Below are 20,575 nucleotides of genomic sequence, written 5' to 3' on the forward strand. Positions count from 1 at the left end.
AAGTCAAGACCTCCAAACCAGGACAAATGTAGGACAACATTTTCAAATGTAGGACACATATTTTTTTTAAAACGGAGGACACACTAAAAAGCCCTGAGCTATAAAAGAGTCAGGGCTTGGGTTCTGGTCCCCACAGCACACTCCAGCTCCCAGAATTCCACAGCCTTGAGTCAGAAAAGAGTTAAAGCATTGCCAGCCAAACTGGGTTATTTCTCCAGTGTGGATGCAGCGTGATGGTGCCACTCCCGTCCCTCCCTCCTTCCTGGGCTCCCTTTTGCCTGGTGCCTCCCCCTCAGCTCCCCTCCCCCATGGCCCCCACGAGTCCTGGCTTCCCTCTTGTTGGCAAATGCAGGCCTGGCCAAGGAGGGAGTTGGGCACACACAACAGCAGCAGCAGCAGCAGCAGCAGCAGAGGCAGAAGGGGGGAGGAGGAGAAAAAAAAAAGGAATGAGAAAGAAGGAAAGGAGGAGCTGCTGCTGCTGCTGCTGCTGCTGCTGTTGAGGCAGGGACCAATTCAACCCGAGGCAAACCCGGAGGAGGGGCAAAAACGTGACATGACCGTGCCAGGGGGCCAAAAACCGGGAAAGTCACGCCCCCAGGAGGGTTATGGCATCCCTACATTAGGATGAGGTTAGTCCCAAACCTGCATTTTCTCAGAATGTGGCTGTTCTCAGTACTGGAGGGAAATTCATGCAGATGGGCTCCTTCTCCTTCTGACCACGTGGATATTTAAAAAATAAGTAAATTAAGATCCGTTAGCAAGACTAAGAGAGATGCTCCTCTTGAGATCCAAGTTGCTTCAGTTGTCTATAAAACTACAGAATACTTTGTTAGACAGAGCACTGAATTTCTAAAGAAAAATTTTAACACCTTTGCCATGAAAGCTTGCAAACATGTATTTTGTGCATTATGGTTGATCCAATAAAGGTATCCCTGTTTTGTGGATTTATGATAATCAAAGGAGTTGTAAATGAATCTGGGTCATATTTTACAGTGCTCCAGCTCGATCCTCTAGGCTTCGCTACAACCCTATGTGTACAGTGAGTCCATCTGTGAATGGTAGGCTGTCTTTCAGGAACAGCTTTAAAACCACCAAAGTACAGCCAATGGCAGCTGGAAGATTCATGTCAGGGAACAATGCATCCACTTTGAGTTTCAATACAGACTTTTGAAAATGCTATTGATGATGCTGACCCTGTGTGAGAGATAGGACCTACCACCTTGGATAGCTCTTTTAAAGACTGGACTAAAACCTACAACAGATTCACTGGCCCACTTGTTACAGCGGTTGCTCTGAGCTGCAAATCCAGCTTTTTGATATCTGCAAAGTCATTTCTTTGCCTCTCCTTTATAGCATAGTGTAGTGGTTTCAGTGTTGAACTAGGACTCTGAAGATGAAAGTTAGAATCTCCACTGGGCCATAAAGACTGATTATGCAGCCTTGGACAAGTCACATATTCTCAGCCTCAGGGGAAGACAATGGCAGAAATCTCCTCAGACTAGTGATAGGGTCACTTTAGGGTCGCCAGAAATCAGAAATGACTTGAAGGCACAGTAGGCCTCTAGTATCCATTGGGGTTTGGTTCCAGGACCCTCTGTAGATACCAAAATCCATGGATGCTCAAGCCCCATTAAATATAATGGATAGTAAAATGGTGCCTCTTATATAAAACGGCAACATCAAGGTATGTTTTTTTGGAATGTATATATTTTTGGGATATTTTCAAGCTGTGGATGCTTGAATCCATGGATAAAGAATTCTTGGATACAGAGGGTTGACTATACAGAACAACAGCAGCAACAAAGACTCTCTTGTACAGTTATCACTTTATTGCTGGTGCAGTTGCTCTAGGCAGGTAAAGATGAAATGCCTCCAGTCTTTTTGCCTTCATTTGTGTCTTCCACTTAGAGATGTTTTCTCTTCCACGTGTCTTTTTGCCCTGGCTCTGAGCAAAAATAACAAGGCTGCAACTAGAGCAAGAAATGGGATAGGATAGGGTCCTCCCTTCAATCCATGACAGTCCAGGTTGACATGCCATTCCAGTTTCTGGCACAGAAAAAGAGATGAAAAGCAAGAGTCACTCCATAAGCTCTACCAAGGGACAAGCTTCAGTTGGCTCTGCCACTTCTGGATCCATTCCATCCCTTCATTTTAAAAGTGATTGTGTAACTTGAAAAATTGGTACCTGAATAGCTTGTTTCTCTTTTCCCTCCTCTTCCCCTTTTCCTTTTGTGTCATACCTTTAGAATGTGAGGGCTTTTTTAAAATTGATCTTACATAAACCATGCAGAAGGATGGTTGTCTGAAAAGTGGGGTTTACAAACATCTTTAAGTAGGTAATTAGAATCATAGAATCATAGAATTGGAAGAGACCGCACGGGCCATCCAGTCCAACCCCCTGCCATGCAGGAAATCCAAATCAAAGCATCCCCAGCAGATGGCAATCTAGCCTCTGCTTAAAGACCTCCAAGGAAGGAGACTCCACTACACTCCAAGGAAGGAGTGTGTTCCACTGTCGAACAGCCCTTACTGTCAGGAAGTTCTTCCTAATGTTGAGGTGGAATCTCTTTTCCTGTAGCTTGCATCCATTGTTCTGGGTCCTGTTCTCTGGAACAGCAGAAAACAAGCTTGCTCCCTCCTCAATATGACATCCTTTTAAATATTTAAACAGGGCTATCATATCACCTCTTAACCTTCTCTTCTCCAGGCTAAACATCCCCAGCTCCCTGAGTCATTCCTCATAGGGCAAGGTTTCCAGACCTTTCACCATTTTAGTCGCCCTCCTCTGGACACGCTCCAGTTTCTCAATGTCCTTTTTGAATTGTGGTGCCCAGAACTGGACACAGTATTCCAGGTGGGGCTTGACCAGAGCAGAATACAGTGGCATTATTACTTCTCTTGATCTAGACACTATACTTTTATTGATGCAGCCTAAAATTGCGTTGGCCTTTTTAGCTGCCGCATCACACTGTTGACTCATGTTCAACTTGTGGTCTACTTGGACTCCCAGATCCCTTTCACATGTAATTCACATAAATGAAATAAATAAAAATATGTATGAAAATAGCAAGTTTTTGTCCTGCCTCTTAGTTCCTGTGCAACATGCTTACGCCTACACAAACAGCACCGTGAGATTAATGAAATGCTATGACATTTGTCAAGAACTACCAAAGAAAAGAGACAATCTTTGTCACATAATTGCAGTTTCATAATGCTATCTGATTATTCCCCAGCCACAGTGTCTCTGATGTGGCTGCCTCTCATCCTAGGATTGGCTCTCAACCTCCCTGGGTTTTGGGGTCCCTAATGCGGCCTGCAATTCCCCTATTACTTTCCACACTGAAGTAATGAACCATTTTCAGGGAAAGCTGGGGGTGATGCCCATAGTAGGGCAAAGGATCAGACTTGCGAGTATATGCCCTGGCTGCCAGATCATCACTGTCTCCATTCAATATAAAATGGCAATGTGGATGCCCAGGTGTGTGGAGAACGTACAGTCTGCCATTCCAAGTATTTGGAGATAAAGGGAATGATACGGAATGGGTGACAATATAGCTTTTGATTGGTGGAAAAGAAAATAGGTGACAGGAGTGTTCAAGTGACAAAGATGGAAGGATTTTCTGTGTTGGCATGTTGGCTCCCATACAAGCCGCAATATAAAAGAAGGGAGCTTATTTTCCAGGTTCTTTTTACTCCGGAGTGACTGCGCCATCCTTCCAGAGAAAAAAACGGGTGCCAGAAGGCCACCATTTCTCAGTGGTCTGTATTGCGCCAATGTTTATTTCCACCAAAGGGAATAAGAACATCAGAACATATACAATAAAAAATGAATGATAAAACACGATGGAATACTAAAATACTATACTAATATGATAAAAACAAAAACAAAATCTTCCTCGGTCGCTACCCATCTCAGCCACCTTAGGCTCAGCAACTTAATCTGGTAAATTGAAGAGGAAGGTCTTCAACCCTTTAGGAAAGTAGATTAAATCCTCCTCTAGCTGCAGATGCAAACATTTATAGTATGTGGGTGCAACTATTATATTATTCACATTAGGGGAGACAAGCCAAATGAGAAAATGGGAGGTCAAATATGTGATTTGTCTCCCTAGCTTCTTGCCTTTTCCTCCACCCTCCATGTCTCTAATTGTTCTCCACACTTGCCCTTTCAGTGTTGTTTGTTATCAGTCATCCTTGACTTGTGATGGATGAGGGATCTGGCTGGCTTGCACTCCCAAAATCTGGATGGAGGAACTGAGTCAGTCTCTCATGTCAATGGCCAGCTGGTATTCAGTTCAGTGCCATGAGGGCTTAGGAGGCATTTGAGATGGGATCTAGTAGAATTCCATATCCCTCTCCTGGCTACCTGCCTGGTTGGAGTCCAGGTTTGAGTGTTTCTGCATTTTGCTGCCTAAGGAGAAATTCTGCTGGTGTTTCACCCACCAAACTGTATAGTAGTCTCTGTGCCTTAACTGACAGGGGTGGTCTTTGATTTGGGGTTGAGGACTCTCAGGTTGAAAACTTCCAGGATATTAGTCTTGGCAAGTTTAACACGCATGCCTCCTGTGACCACTGGGGCTGTCTCAACATGTCAGCCCAACCTATATAGCAGGGCAAACTATTTATTTAGTTTTGAAGGAGTTGTATTTTTCCCCTTTGCTCATTTCAAATGAACAGGAGGAGAGTGGTCTGAGAGAGAGATTTTACTCTGATTTTCCTTGGAGAGAGATCACTTCCTTTTGAAGGTTAGATCATAGAATCATAGAGTTGGAAGAGACGACAAGGCCATCCAGTCCAACCCCCTGTGAGCCCTGGTGGCACAATGGTTAAATGCCTGTTCTGCAGCCACTCACTCAAAACCATAAGGTTGCGAGTTCAAGACCAGCAAAAGAGCTCAAGCTCGACTCAGGTTTGCATCCTTCCGAGGTCGCTAAAATGAGTACCCAGATTGTTGGGGGCAAATTAGCTTACAATTGCAAACCGCTTAGACACTGCTTAGGTGGTATGAAGCGGTATATAAATGAAGTTGTTTGTTTTTTGATGCAGGAACTCTCAAAGCATCTATGAAGGATGGCCATCCAGCCTCTGTTTAAAGACCTCTTAGGAGGGAGACTCCATCACTCTCCGAGGGAGTGTGTTCCACTGTCGAACAGCCCTTACTGTCAGGAAGTTCCTCCTAATGTTGAGGTGGAATCTCTTTTCCTGGAACTTGCATCCATTGTTCTGGGTCCTGTTCTCTGGAGCAGCAGAAAACAAGTTTGCCTCCTCCTCAATATGACATCCCTTCAAATATTTAAACAGGGCTATCATATCACCTCTTAACCTTTTCTTCTCCAGGCTTAACATCCCCAGCTTCCTAAGTTGTCCCTCATAGGTCATGGTTTCCAAGACCTTTCACCATTTTAGTTGCCCTTCTTTGGACACGCTCCAGTTTCTCAATGTCCTTTCTAAATTCAAGGTGGGACCTGACAAAAGCAGAATATAGTGGCACTATTACTTCCCTTGATCTAGACACTGTACTTCTATTGATGCAGCCTAAAATCACATTAGCTTTTTTAGCTGTTGCATTGCACTGTTAACTCATGTTCAACTTGTGGTCTACTTGGACTCCTAGATAGTGTGTTTGGATCATTTTCTGATGATGTTTACACTTCACAGCAACTGCTATATATACTCATGTATAAGCCTAGACATTTTAGTTTAAAAATTGACCCAAAAAAACTCATGTCAGTTTATCCACAGGTCAATATAAATTCTTATCAAAAAAGGAATCATCCACTTTCATAGAGTGGGGAAAAGCACAAGCTTAGTCCAGTGATTCTCAAACTCCGGTCCAGCAGGTGCTTTGGACTTCAGCTCCCAGAAGCCTCAGCCATCTTAGTCGGTGATCTTGTAATCTGGAAACTGAAGTCCAAAACCCCTGGAAGGCCAGCGTTTGGGAATCACTGGCTTAATCCATCCCAGGAGCATCTAAAAGATGCTGTGCTCTTCACCACAGCACCACTTCTCATCTTTTTTAATGATGGTGGTGTCGGCTCTTTGGCACTTCCCCTCAAAGGAGCACTGAGAGAAATTGAGTTTTGAAGGATGTGAGTAAGATATTTGTGTATGTTTGCTATCACGTTAAGGTTAAAAGTTATAATCACTACTAACATAATCGTCATTTTCTTTGCTTTGCCTTTTCTTCCTTTTTGACATGCCCATAATTTCTTAGCCCCACCTGGCTGCATGCCTCACACATCGCACAGCCACCATTTCTCATAGTTTCCACCTCATCCATCTAGCACAAACATTTATTATCCCTGCTGGAATTTTGTAAGTTCTTTGGCATCATTTTCCTTTGCTTCATCCTTTACATCCTTTGTTACATGCCTCTAAATTGTACCCTTGGCTTATCTATGGGTCTTATGTAAATCCATAATTTTGGCCTCAAAACCTGCCCTTAATTTATACATGAGGTCGATTTATAGTTGAATATATATGGTATTCCCTCTGCAGGAGTGAAGGACCAGTGAAGATGGTCTGTCTCAGGAAGCTTATGGAAGACATTCCAGAGATTTGATGGCAGTTCCCAGTTAGAATGACTGGCACCCCTGATAGGCCATGATCATTCTGTGGCAGGGGTAGGCAGCCTTTTTGAGCCGGGAGCCAGGTTGCTGTCCCTCAGACATCTGGGGGGCCGAAGCCAAAAAATAAATAATTAAATAATTTTAAGAAATTAAATAAATAAATAAACCGGGACAGATGTAGGACAAAATTTTCAAATGAAGGACACTTTTTTAAAAATGGAGAACACGCAAAAAAATTTGCTGATTTTTTAAAAAATGTTAATATAAATGCATGTTTCTGAGGCTTCTATAGACAATTGCCCCCCCTTGCTCCACTTGCCCGCTGCTTGCCCCCCCTTGCCCACCGCTTGCCCGCCTCCTCCTGATAGGCCAAAGGCCCCGGCGGCAATCGGCGGCAGGACCGGGCTGGGGCCGGTCCCAAGGCCTTGCTGGGCCGGATCTGGCCCGCGGGCCGTAGGTTGCCTACCCCTGTTCTGTGGGATGTGAAGTTCATCTGAGTTGTTGACACAATTGCTCTTATGCACCCAGATCTACTGAACAGAGCTGGGTGAACTTCTTTCCACTGTGGGAAGCTGTAACCTCAGAGCCATTGTCAATAATCTTTAAGAATTCTTGGAGGAGAGGAGAACTCATAGAAGACTGGAGGAGGACAGATTTTGTCCCCATCGTCAAGGGATTTCATGTAGAAAATGGAGCAAACTTGTTTTCTTCTGCTCCAAACACTAGAATGAGAACCAGTGATTTAAATTACAAGAAAAGAGATGCCATCTAAACATTATTTGTTTGTTTATTAAAATTGTATACCCCGCCTTACATCAGGAGATCTCAGGGCACCGTACCATAACAGTAAAACAGGTAAAACAGGCTAAAAACAGCAAAGTGACTTAAATACGCTGAAAACATTTTAAATAATAACATCCACAGATTCTTTATCCATGGATTCAAACATCCATTTCTTTTTTTAGAAATATATAAATTCCAAAAAGCAAAGTTTGATTTGGCCATTTTATTTAAGGGTCACCACTTTACTATCCATTGTATTTAATGGGACTTGAACATCCATGGAGTTTGGTATCCACATGGGGTCCATCAACCAAATCCCAGTGGATACCAAGGGCCCACTCTATAATGAGTTAAACAATTCTTTAAAATGTAAACATTTTAAAAACTATAAATTTGGGTAGCATTAATGAGGCCCCAAAGGCTTTAACTTGCACCTAAATGATAAGAATGTTCCCTCAAACCTTGAGGTTCCAAGCCGTCTAAGGCTTTAAATATTATCATAACCACCTTGAATTCAGAATGGACACACATTGGCAGCCAGTGCAATTATTTTAATACTGGCGTTACATCTATATCACAGTCTATTCAGCAGTTCAGCTGCTGCATGTTGTACTAGATGCAGCTTCACAGTCTTCTTCAAGGGCAGCCCTATGTAGGGTGTATTACAGTAGTCTAACTGGTAGGTTACCAGTGCATGCGTACTGTGGCTAGGTTATCTCTGTCTAGGAAAGGTTGTAGTTGTCACACTAGTCAAAGCTGGCCCCCATCACTCTGATCCACAGACTCCATTTGGTCCTGCAGTGACCAGGATGGACCTAGGAGCACTCCCAATCTCTGTACCTGCTCCTTCAATAAGAGTGCAGCCCTATCCAGAGAAGGCTGTACACCCAATTCCCATACTTGAAAACTGAGAACCCACAGAGCCCCCATCTTATTGAGATTCAGCTTCAGTTTGGCCCTCATCTAGCCCATTACAGCATCCAGTTATCTGTACAGCATGTGTACAGCTCCAGCTGTTGCCCAAAATACAAGAGTTGAAGGAGGGCATCCACAATTAATATTCCAATAGGGGGATTTTATTAGCTCAAATGAAAGCAGCCAAGGGGTCTTAGGCAACTTAAGTGGGGATCAAGCCTGTGTATACCTGTTCCAAGAAACCTAACTCCAGAGTGCAAGGTCCAAATAGTTTTATTTATTAATCAAATGAGAATCACCATTCATGCAAGGGAATGTATGGTCCCTTCCAACTCTTTGTGTGGCATTTTACTTTATTGTGTTTTTTGTGTTTGCTATTGACTTCTTTCTCTTAAACTATCAAAGAACTATGACAGAAGGCTGGTATAAAAATACCTTGAGTGAAATAAATAAAGTAAAAATCCGTAAATCCTGTTACTGGAAATATCAGTACCCTAACTTGGAATGTTGTAAATCCAGGATTTCCTTCAGTATTATTTTCTGACCATCCTGTCTGAAATATTTTACATGGAAATGCCTCTGATGTAATCTGGCACCATCTACTTGCATGCTCTGCTGCCAGATTATGGGCCCAACCCCTTTGGCCACCCTAGAATTAATTAATCTGATGCAGTTGCCTTAGGCCATGAAATGCAGGATGCAACTAAACAAATGAGTTTAGATTGAGAGACCTATGAGGAAAACCAAAGCTTCCAATAGATCTCTTTGTTATTCTGCCAATAAATTCCTCTCCAACTACCCTTGACATGCTATGTAACTATTTCAACCCTATTAGATATCAGTTGTCTTGCGTTTATGTCTTCCAGGAGAAACAGTATGCTTTCTCTAGAAATCACTTTTGATTGGAATTGAAAGAGAAAATAAGTAGTGCATCATCTCTGAAGAAAAATTCAGGATCAAAATTAAAATGACCTTAATAGATTAGAAAGCTGGGGCAGAATTAATAAAATGAATTTCACCAGGGAGAAATGTAAGGTACTGCACTTAGGTGGAAAAAAATGAAATGTATAGATAGAGGATGGGGGACACCTGGCTTAACAAGACTACATGTGAAAGGGATCTAGGAGTCCTAGTGGATCACAAGTTGAACGCGAGCCAACAGTGTGATGCGGCAACTAAAAAAGCCAATGCTATTCTAGGCTGCATCAACAGAAGTAAAGTGTCTAGATTGAGGAAAGCAGTAGTGCCACTCTATTCTGCTTAGGTCAGGCCTCACCAGGAATAATACTGTGTCCAGTCTGGGCACCACAATTCAAAAAGGATTTTGAGAAGCTGGAGGGTGTCCAGAGGAAGGTAGCCAAAGTGGTGAAGAGTCTGAAAAATGTCAAGCCCTATGAGAAGAGACATAGGCGGGTTACAGACTTGGTCCGCGCGGGAGCCGTAGCACCCACACCGCGCAGCTCCCATGTGGACCAAAGAAGAAGCTCCAAAATGGAGCTTCTTCTTGCGGCGTCTCTGACGTCGCGAGGCGCCAGAGGCGCATTCGCGACGTCACAGACGCCGCGACACGTTCGGACGCACAGCGTCCGATACGTAAAGATGGCGCCAGCCGTGTGGAACGGCTGGCGCCATATTGTACGGACAGAGTCCGTACTAGAGCGGACGTCCCAAGTGGCAGTTTGTAACCCGCCTTAGGGAGCTAGATATGTTTAGCCTAGAGAAGAGATGGTTAAGAAGTGATATGATAGCCTTTTTAAAGTATTTAAAGGGGTGTCATATTGAGGATGGAGCAAGTTTGTTTTCTGCTGCTCCAGAGAATAGGACCCATAGCAATGGAAACAAATGACAGGAACAGAGATCCCATCTCAACATTAGGAGGAACCTCCTGGTAGTAAGAGCTGTTCGACAGTGGAAGATGCCACCTCAGAGAATGGTGGAGTCTCCAGAGCTTTTCAATGCACTTTCCCCCAACGGAATAGATGCATGTTTGACCCATCAGTGATGGATCTTACTACATTCCCTGTTGGCAGCCCATACGCAACCTGGGCTTATCCAGTGGCTTTTCAAGAACAGGACATTCTCGTTCTTGAAAAGTCACGGGATGAGCACGGGCCGCATATGGGTTGCCAATGGGGAATGTGGTCTCTTCCAACTGTATGATCGCAGAGCTGTCACCACAGCTCATACCTTTCTAAGAAGCTACAGGGAGCTTCTGAACAACATGCTTCCTCTCTTTCTCCATGCAGCACAAGTTCTGAAAAAAGAAAGGACATCACATGATCTGAATTTAATTTTGTTGACATTTAATTTTAAACTGCTGCACATGTTCTTCCTCAGTCTTGGGGTACATATGATTCCACCATGTAATCCACAAAAAAAATTGTTTCTTAAAAACATATTTTACACTCAAAATGTGCCCGTCCCTCCTCCTCTGCAAGGTGTGTGAACATTTCTGCTATTGTGGTTGTTATTGTGTTAGGAGCAATTGGCTAACCCAGGAGTAGGCAACCTTTTTGAGCTGGGGGCCGGGTTGCTGTCCCTCAGACAACTGGGGGGCCGAACTTAAAATGGAGCCCGGAGCGGGAATCGGTGGCAGGACCGGGCTGGGGCAGGTCCCAAGGCCTCGCCGGGCTGGATCCGGCCCGCGGGCCATAGATTGCCGACCCCTGGGCTAACCCATTGTAAACCACTTAGAGAGTGCCTAGAACTATAAGGTGGTATAGAAATGTAAGTGCTATTGCTATTGCTATTATTAATTTGTGTCCCCCCCCCCCCCCGGGTGGGTTTAAGCCTAGGCAACTTCTTTTTCAAAGCACTTATTTTAAAAAGGGCCATTTTGGGCTTAAAACAATGGAGGCAAAACACATGAACCAAACAATATTTCCCCCCAAAAAATGAGGGTCTGAAAATTTTAAATGCAGGTTTGCCAGCAGCTTATGGCCTGCAGGCCACATGTTCCTCCCCCCTTTAGCAGCCAACCCCTAAAAATCACACCATTTCTAAGTGGAATGTTTGTGTATGTGGAGAAGGAAGACTTGAGGAAACAAAACCTAAATTGCCAGTGCGTTTTTGAAAATCACAGGAGGATAGTTTTCTAGGGTCTACCTTTGTTCAGTTGCTTCAGCTTTAAGATTATATATGTCAGTGTCCTCAATAGATATCCAGGATAGATGTGTTGCCATGTAGAAAAGTACAATAACATTCCAAATCCACAAAACAGTCAATAGAAGTATCACTGTTTTGTGGATTTTGGATGTTGATGTCCTCAATATCTATCAATCTTGTAACGTGGTCCCTTTTCTTGTACTGAAGCTGGGTTTCAGGGGCTGCACTCACACTATAGCAATAATCCAGTTTGACACCACTTTAACTGCCATAGCTCAATGGTATCCAATTCTGGGAATTGTAGTTTATTGCGGCACCAGAGCTCTCTGCCAGAGGAGGCTAAATGTCTCACAAAACTAGTTACCAGAATGCCATAGCATGTGAGTCATGGCAGTTAAAGTGGTGTCAAACTGGATTATTGCTGTAGTGTGGATGGAGCCAAAGCCTGTGGCAAATCATATGCAGATTGGTTTAAACTGGTTTTAAATTTAAACTGGTTGCAGAGTACTTCTTTTTTATTTACAGAAGATGCACTAATGACATCTAACAAAGTGGTTTTATTGCGCACAGTAAATTTCGGTTCCCAGCGTTGTCCTTTGGGATTGCCATTACAATTTTGTAGCAACCAACAGATGTCTGTAGTGTCAGTCAGCTCCAGAATCCAGTTTCCTCCTCCTGTCAGGGAGAATAGCTGCAACCTGGCAGTGCTAATACCGGTAATAAACATGTTTGTCTCTAGTGAAAGCCAATTTGAATTAGAAGACACACAGGAAATAAATCTGTTGTGCTGTTATTACAGTGTCTTTTACGCCTACAGCTGCACTTTGAAGGGAAAAAAATGCTCCCACATGGATGTCTCCTGTTAAAAATAATAGGCAGGCAATGGGTTTTTATTTTAACCCAGAGAAGAACTTCTTTTCTCTCTCCCTGTCTCTAATGAATCAATAGATTTTTAAAAAATATCTCTACACAGTATGGATTTTTATTGCCATTAAAGTCAACACGCACACAACTATTTATCTATTGTCATAGATCTTTCTTTGCTTAAGTACTTTTCATTTTCGACTGGGCTTCCTGTCTTGCCTTGTTAAGAGGCAAAGGTTGCAATAAATTCTGCTTTGTGTACTTTGTTTAACACCACTCATCAAGAAGCTCCATAAACCCAAGAATACACAAAAAGGATATAATCCTCCCCCTACACATACACACACACACACCACACCCAGGTACTGTTTCCCACACCCTTCAATAAAGTTTCTTTTCCTGAACTTCTGAAATCAGGAAGGAACTTGAGATCACACAGGTGAGGGAAGAGCAGCTACCTGGAAACTTGTGCATTCCTGCAGGGCAGGCTGGATGACTAGCAATCCTGAGCCTCCGAAATGGAAGGGTGTGTTTGCGGGGCTCGGAGAGTTGTGTCAGATACACACCCTTCTACTGGCAAAGGTTCAGATGTAACTGCCACAGGGCCGGAGCACTGAAAGTTACTTTTTTTTACTGCTTTCAAAAGACAGTGGAATCTTCATAGAATCATAGAGTTGGAAGAGACCCCAAGGGCCATCCAGTCCAAGCAGGAACTCACAACCAAAGCATCCCCAACAGATGGCCATCCAGCCTCTGTTTAAAAACCCCCAAAGAAGGAAACTCCACAACACTCCAAGGGAGTGTGTTCCACTGTTGTGTGCCTACAAGTCATTTCTAACTTATGGTGACCCTATCATGGGGGTTTTCTTGACATGATTTGTTCAAAGGAGGTTTGCCATTACTTTCCCCTTTCATTCCAGGATCCCTGTGGAAACCAAAATCCAGGGCTTCTCAAGTCGTGTTAAATACAGTGATGTAGTAAAATGGTGTGTGTGTGTGTGTTGTGTGCCTTCAAGGTTATACTGACTTATGGCAACCCTAAGGTGAACCTGTCATGGGGTTTTCTTGGCAAGGTTTGCTTGAATCTATAGATTAAAAATCCAGGATCTAGAAAGAGGAAAATCATGTTTCTTGTCTTAAATTTTCAAAGGACTGGGTGACGTGATACAGGTCTTTCAGATCTTTATAGAGGTCAGTTAGTGTTGATGTATGAAAGCAATATACAGTTGTCCCTCCACATTTGCAGATTTGATTATTTGCTGATTTGATTATTTGTGGGTTTGATTAGGAATCTCTAGGTCCCCCAGCACAATTCTGTCAGAAGTTGACCATAGAGTTGTGCTGGAGAACCTAGAACATCCTACAGAGCACACTTCTCTAGGCATTTGTAGGTCCTCCAGCATGATTCTATGGTCAATGCCTGGCAGATGTTGACTGTACAGTTGCACTGGAGGACCTGGAAACTCCTAGAGAAGTGTTCTTTTAGGTAAAAGAAGAGTGGTTTTTTTGATGTGGCGAAACATCAACTCTTCTAGAACATGGCCACATAACCTGAAAAACCCACAAAAACAGTGTTTTTTTATTTGAGTTTTTTCCAAATTCACAGGGACCCTTTACCCCTAACCCCAGAGAATGTGGAGTATCTACTTACAAAAACTCAGTTTGTCTGAGTACAAAACTCACTCTGTTATATGTACTTGGCATCGTGGTTTGTGTGTTGGACTCTGGAGACCAGGATTTGATTCCCAGCTCAGCAATCAAACCCATTGGGTGACACAAGGCAAGTCACAGACTCTCAGCCTCAGGGGAAGTCAATGGCAAACTTCTTCTGAACAAATCTTGCCAAGAAAGCCCAGGATAGGGCCGCCTTATGGTCGCCATAAGTCGTAAACAACTTGAAGGCACACAACACACATACAGAGAATTAGCAAATACTCTTGTATTAATATATGTAGTGCACCATGAGGATATGCTTTAGTGTTTTTAGTTGTTTTAGAACTAATGTTTTAATTGGTTTATACTTAATGCTTTTTCATTTTTATATTTTAGAATATAAAACTAGGAGAAAAGCAGGATATTAAATAAATTAATGAATGAATGAACACACCATCATCTTTGCTCATACCTCTGCTGATGGACTGGAATCATTGAATATAATTCAGTTCAGCTGCTTCTCTTTCTAGTCTAGTCTTTGTAATTTCTTTGTTCAAGGACTGAGACCTGTAAATCCCTTCCTATATGTCCAGGGTGGCTGAAATGTTCTGTAACTGGGTTTTGGGCACTGCCATTTCTAATGCCAGATTTCTGTCCATTTATCCTCTTGCATAGAGTTGTCATGTTTGTCTAATGAAGAATGCAGATAAGCATTGTTGGCATAGAATGGCATATATCATACTGGAGGAAGAGCAAGTAAATGCACCTCCATCTTGTAGGGCTATGCAAGGGCTGCCTTAAAGGAAGATAGAACTGTCCATGAAAAAAGGCCCAATTCACTCCTCCTCTCCATCCCCACTTTGGCATATTTATTATAAGAAACAGTTTTGCAACATTTTACGAACACGCTATCTAGCTTTCATTTGTTGTTCAGATTGCTGAATTGATCTGAATCATGTGTGGACCTGGTGTGGATTGAACTAATTTGGACTTGATTGATCTAGATCAGCACAAATTGTCCCAGTTTGTTTCAAGATTTGATCAAATCAGGTGTTCTTCACTGGTCTACGGGTGTTGCTCCTGAATTACAGGTGTTAGATATAGATGGAATGCAGGGAGATTCTACCTAATATTATTATTGCTCACAAATCAAATTGGGGGGAAAATGCCAGGGAAAGTTGATTTTACATGTGTTCCACTATCCAGTCCAATCATTTGGAATTGATCCTTCATGGAGGAATGGCCTCATTTTTCTGTCATGACTGTATATAAATTAAAATGAGTTAGGTACTTGCACATGTGTCACACAGACACATAGTGGTATGCATCATATCTGAACTTATATTAAAAGAAAAGAAAGATAGAGCTTAAGACATTGGTCCAAAACACACTGCAGAAATAATCCAGTTAGAGACTGCTTTAACTGCCCTGGCTCAGTGCTAGGGAATCCTGGGAATTGTAGTTTATTGTGGCACCAGAACTCTCTGACAGAGAAGTTTAAATGCCTCACAAAACTACAGTTCTCAGATTTCCCTAGTATTGAGCCAAGGCAGTTAAAGAAGTCAAAAACTGGATTATTTCTGCATTGTGTTTGGATCATTGATATAAAGATTGGGGACACATAGAGCAGCTTAAATTATACTCTCTCTCTCTCTCTCTGTCTCTGTGTGTGTGTGTACATAAATCTCTTCCTTGTGTTGTGCTTTGAATTATGCTCTAATGTCATTCTTTCCTCCCTTTTACTTATTAATTCTTCATTATAATTTACAAGAAAACATAATAGAGCAGAAAATATAAGGCACAGGCAAATTGCTATTATGGAGGGATACATGAGGGTGTCTAACAAATACAACCATATAAGTATAAGATATTATTATTATTATTATTATTATTATTATTATTATTATTAGTCTTCCGTAAGACAAGAATGATGGTTAATATACTCTAATATGATTCTTAACCAATCCAAACAAGAGTCAGAATTTAAAGAATAAGCAACCAAAACCCCTTCTCCCCATGCTGGGTTCATTTGTTGTTGTTGTTGTTGTTGTTGTTGTTGTTCCATTATATTTTTAATAAGATGGTGTTTCAATTCATGTCTTACCCATTTGCACAATTACAGGTGGCTACATGCATAGAATAAGTGAAATTGTTAACATGTTAAAATGGATGTGGATTTGAAAGTCTCTTATTAGGCTAGGCCTAAAGCTCTTGCAGGTTGTTAAACTCCATTCTTTCCCCACCTCTACCAAAAATTCACGGTCACTCTGGTATCTTAATTTGTTTCCTCCCTCATTACATTCTGTTCTCTTCCTCTGACCTCTACAACAAAAGTAACCAAGAGTCCTGTGGTTGTTGTTGATCTTGTGTGCCTTTAAGTTGTTTCCAACTTAGGTGACCCTAAGGCTAACCTATCTTGGGGTTGTCTTGGCAAGATTTGTTCAGAGGAGGTTGGACATGGCCTTCCCTGAGGCCGAGAGCATGTGACTTGACCAAAGTCACCCAATGGGTTTCATGGCCGAGTAGGGATTTGAACTCTGGTCTCAAACACTCAAACCACTGTGCCACACTGGCTCTCATATCCTGCCACTTCCAGCATTGTGGCCTACAGTCCACTTTGAAACTCAAGAAGTTGTATCATCAGTTGGCATAGGTGTAAAGGAAACCAGGCACAATCAAAGGAAAATGAAATTCCCCCCCAAAAAAGTAGATTGGAAGTATTGCATTAAAGATTAAATATATATAAAATAACTACCATATACACTTGACTATAAGTAGATCTCATGTATAAGTCGAGGATAGGTTTTGGGGCCAAAATTATGGATTTTGATGTGACGCATGGATAGGTCAAGGGTAAAACATAGGAGATTATCACAGAGAGGCTTACCATCCTCAAAACGTGACTAGATTGTCCCTAAAGTGTGAGGGTGTGATTGCTGGTCACACTTGTCTCCCATAATGAAATTGTCATGGAGACATCCCGTCATTAAAGTATTCATGGAGCTGCCATTTCTCTGCATATCAGAAGTTCCCGTTATACAGAGAAATGGTGGCTCCATGAATGCTTTAATGACAGGATGCCTCCGTGACGATTTCATCACGGGAGACAAGTGTGACTGGTGATCACACCTTTGCACTTTAGGGACAATGTAGCCACGTTTTAAGGACAGTAAGCTTCTTTGTGGTAGATAATCTTCTTAGGAGCATGTAACAAAAGATCTAAAGGATGAAGGAAAGGAAAACAATGCCAAAAAATGTAGAACATTCCAGCAGGCATAACTGTGGTCAGACTAAATGCTGGATGGATGAGAGAATAGAGGGGGGGACAGTGCTTCTAGGACAGATGACACTCATGTGTCATGGTTCCTGTTTTAAAATAAGGGTTAAAATACAGTACCTACGTTGACCCATGGATAAAGCAACTCAGCTTTTTGGGTCAATTTCTTTACTAAAATGTCTAGACGTATACATGAGTATATACAGTAATTACAAAGTAGTTATGAGGGCAACATAATTATCTTGCTACTGTTAATTAGCACTTGTTTTGAGAATAAACACCATTATCTTGATTTAAGCTACAGATGATAGAAGTGAAATTCTTGATAAATTGTAATGTATTGTTTTCAGAGTATCCTGGCTTAAGCAGCTGAAACAGTTGCTGGTTTCTTGATTGTATCCATTTTTATATTTGAATAGAGATGGAATTATTTGTCCTCTGAGGACTATCAAATTGCATTGGTGGCTGATTATATCATCCAATGGACTTTTGGTATCCCCTGGCATTTGGTTTCAGGAGGACCCCCATGGATAACCAAATCCATGGATGTTTGAGTCCCATTAAAAACAATGGCATAGCAAAATGATGTCCCTTATATAAAATGGAAAAATCAAGTTTTACTATTTGGAATTTATACCTTTTTTGGAATATTTTAAAGCCATGGATACTTGAACCCATGGATAAAAAAATCTGTGGATAAAAAGGGCCAACTGTATATAGATGTGGATGTGAATGGGACAGAGACCATCTCTCAGACTTTACACTTGTAAAGTCTTGTAAACCCACTTTACAAAGTTTGTCTGAGGTGGAGAGGAATCATCCATGCTTTGTTGTTTGTTGTTGTTGTTTCCAACTTATGGCAACCCTAAGGAAACCTACTATGGGATTTTTTTGCAAGATTTGTTCAGAGGAGGTTTGTCCTTGCCTTCCTCTGAGGCTGAGAGTATGTGACATGCCCAAGGTCACCCACTGGGTTTGATGGCTAAGTTGGGAGTCAAACCCTGGTCTCCAGAGTTGTAGTCCAACACTCAAACCACTACGTCAAGCTGGCTCTCAATAATATTAATTAATCAATAATATTAATACCAAATATTAATACCCCCTTCCATATTTCATCCCATCATGGTACTGAAAAAAGAGTACTACTCTTGCTCTCTTTCACTCTCTTAGAATTGCTGTTAATGGGATTTCCCCCTCCCCATTTTCTTTCCTATGCACAGTGGAGTGAGACACAGCACATGATAAATGGCACTCCCATATACATGTACCAGGACTGCAGCGTCCTCTCCGAGGGAGACACTGACCACTGGCTTCGCACCAACTGGATTTTCAGAGGGGACGCCTCTTCCAACATCTTTGTGGAGCTGAAATTCACCATTCGCGACTGTAAGAGTTTCAGAGGAGAGGTGGTGAGCTGCAAGGAGACATTCAACCTCTTCTACATGGAGTCAGAACACGATGTTGGAATCCAGTTCCGCCGCCCACTCTTCAACAAGGTCAGTTGGATTTCAGAAACATTGTTACAGAGAAGTGTCTAGAAATATTGTGCTGTTGTTCAAGTTGACACCAATTTATGGTGACCCTGTCATGGGGTTTTCTGTGCAGAGTTTGTTCAGAGGTGATTTACCATTGCCTTCCTCTCTGGCTGAGAGAGTGTGCCTTGGCCAAGGTCACCCAGTGGGTTTCCATGGCCAAGTGGGGATTCAAACCCATGTCTCTCAGAGCCCTAATCCAACACTCAAACCACTAATTAGCTTACTTGCTAATTAGCTTACTTGCTGTTCACCGCTATGATCTTTGGAATAGTGGTATATAAATAAAACAAATTATTATTATTATTACTGCCTCTCTTAAAGAAACTTGATTTTTGTGTTTATACTGCATGGACAGGGTGACCAGAGATCCTCCTTTTAGAAGACATATCCTCTATTTCATCCTTCTGTCCAGGAGGAATTTCAAGATGCACAGGGTGACCAGACATCCTCTGTTTCCAGGACATACCCTCCATTTCAGTCTTCCGTCCAGGAGGAATTTCAAAATGTCCTACATTTTGAGCATGACTAAGCAACATGAATTTATATTTATCTTAGTGTTGTTAGTTTTTAGTTTTGTAAAGTCCTCTGTTTGTCTTGAAGGTCCTCCATTTTGCAGTGCCTTGTCCTCCATGGTGGTTAGGCCTTCTGGTCACCCTATGCATGCCCCTTCTATGCACAGACCTTTCATACAGGAAAAATCTCCCAGAACATATCCTTTAAATGATGATCATGGGAAAGGTAACAGGAGGGAAGGAGGAAAGTGAGGGGTGGATATGGACAAATGAAATAAAGTCTCCTTAGCTCCAGGCATGAGAAGAAGCAACACAGAATGTACAAAATTGTCCAAGAGGAAAGGTGATCTCTGATGGCTGAGGGTGAGAACAGTTTAGTAGAGTTTTAAGAGTGAAGTTCATGGGCAGGGAATAGCAGGAAGTAAGCATAAAATATAAGGTGGAGCAAGGCCATGTACAGCTTTACTAGTTTAAAGCTAAGGAGCCATGGGGCATCTTTGTGATATCTTTAAAGAGTAATCACAAAACAAAAGATACCCCTCCTTCTTCTTGGAGCATTTCTTTTTTCAGATTGAAATAAATTATTCAGATTTATTTTTTTAAAGGGAAAAACAACCTTGGTGCAAATAGGTGATCATCACATACAAAAAACACTTCAAACAATTAAACAAAAGGTGAACCACTCATTGTTGTGAGTGACATGTAATTTGGAAGAGAAAAGTAAAGAAATTTCCAGGAAAGCTTGGATATAGTTCATTCAAAATTAACTTGTTTCCTCCTAATTTGTCACTCTTTGACATTGTTATTTTAACAGCCATTGTGTAAATATTAAGTGCCAACAACATTAATGGGTCAAAAATCAAGTTATTTTGATCTGTTATTTTAGGGATAATTGGATATGTGTGGCCAATTTAGAGCCAGGGTGGCATAACGGTTAGATCAAGGGACTACAGCTCTGGAGACCAGGGTTTGAATCCGTTTGGCCATTGGAACTCACTGGGTAACCTTGGGCAAGCCACATACTCTCAGCCCCAGAAAAACACATAATAGGCAATCTCAGGGTCTCCGTAAGCCAGAAACAAATTGAACAACAAGTGGCCATTTTTAATCAAGTATTTTACTTGTTACATATACAGTATTATATTATTACTGTAAGAAATTGTTTTTACAGTTCTCAGCTCTATAGAGCTATTTGCTCTAACAAATTATAACTGATATTTAAGCTTCCAGGGGGAGGGATGCGAGCCACCCCTTCCAGAAACAAAAAGAGAGACAGACAGACAGAGAGAAAGAGAGAGAAAGAAGAAGCCTTTTGCTCATATCTGTTTTCATGAACATATCCCTATCTCCAGGAGAACAAAA

General features: G+C 41.9%; 1 protein-coding gene across 1 annotated transcript in view; it reads left to right on the forward strand.

Annotated features, from left to right (window-relative positions):
* EPHA1 (EPH receptor A1) overlaps positions 1 to 20,575 on the forward strand; it is a 121,985-nt gene that overhangs the window by 41,033 nt on the left and 60,377 nt on the right. Inside the window, exon 3 of the mRNA XM_089488887.1 lies at positions 18,387 to 18,662. Within this exon, the coding sequence (XP_089345013.1) occupies positions 18,387 to 18,662 (276 nt within the window). The remainder of the gene's footprint in view (positions 1 to 18,386; positions 18,663 to 20,575) is intronic.

Source organism: Sceloporus occidentalis, unplaced genomic scaffold (genome assembly GCF_023333645.1).
Source record: "Sceloporus occidentalis isolate IW3139 unplaced genomic scaffold, rSceOcc1.0.p SCAF_1, whole genome shotgun sequence".
Taxonomy (NCBI): Eukaryota; Metazoa; Chordata; class Lepidosauria; order Squamata; family Phrynosomatidae; genus Sceloporus; species Sceloporus occidentalis.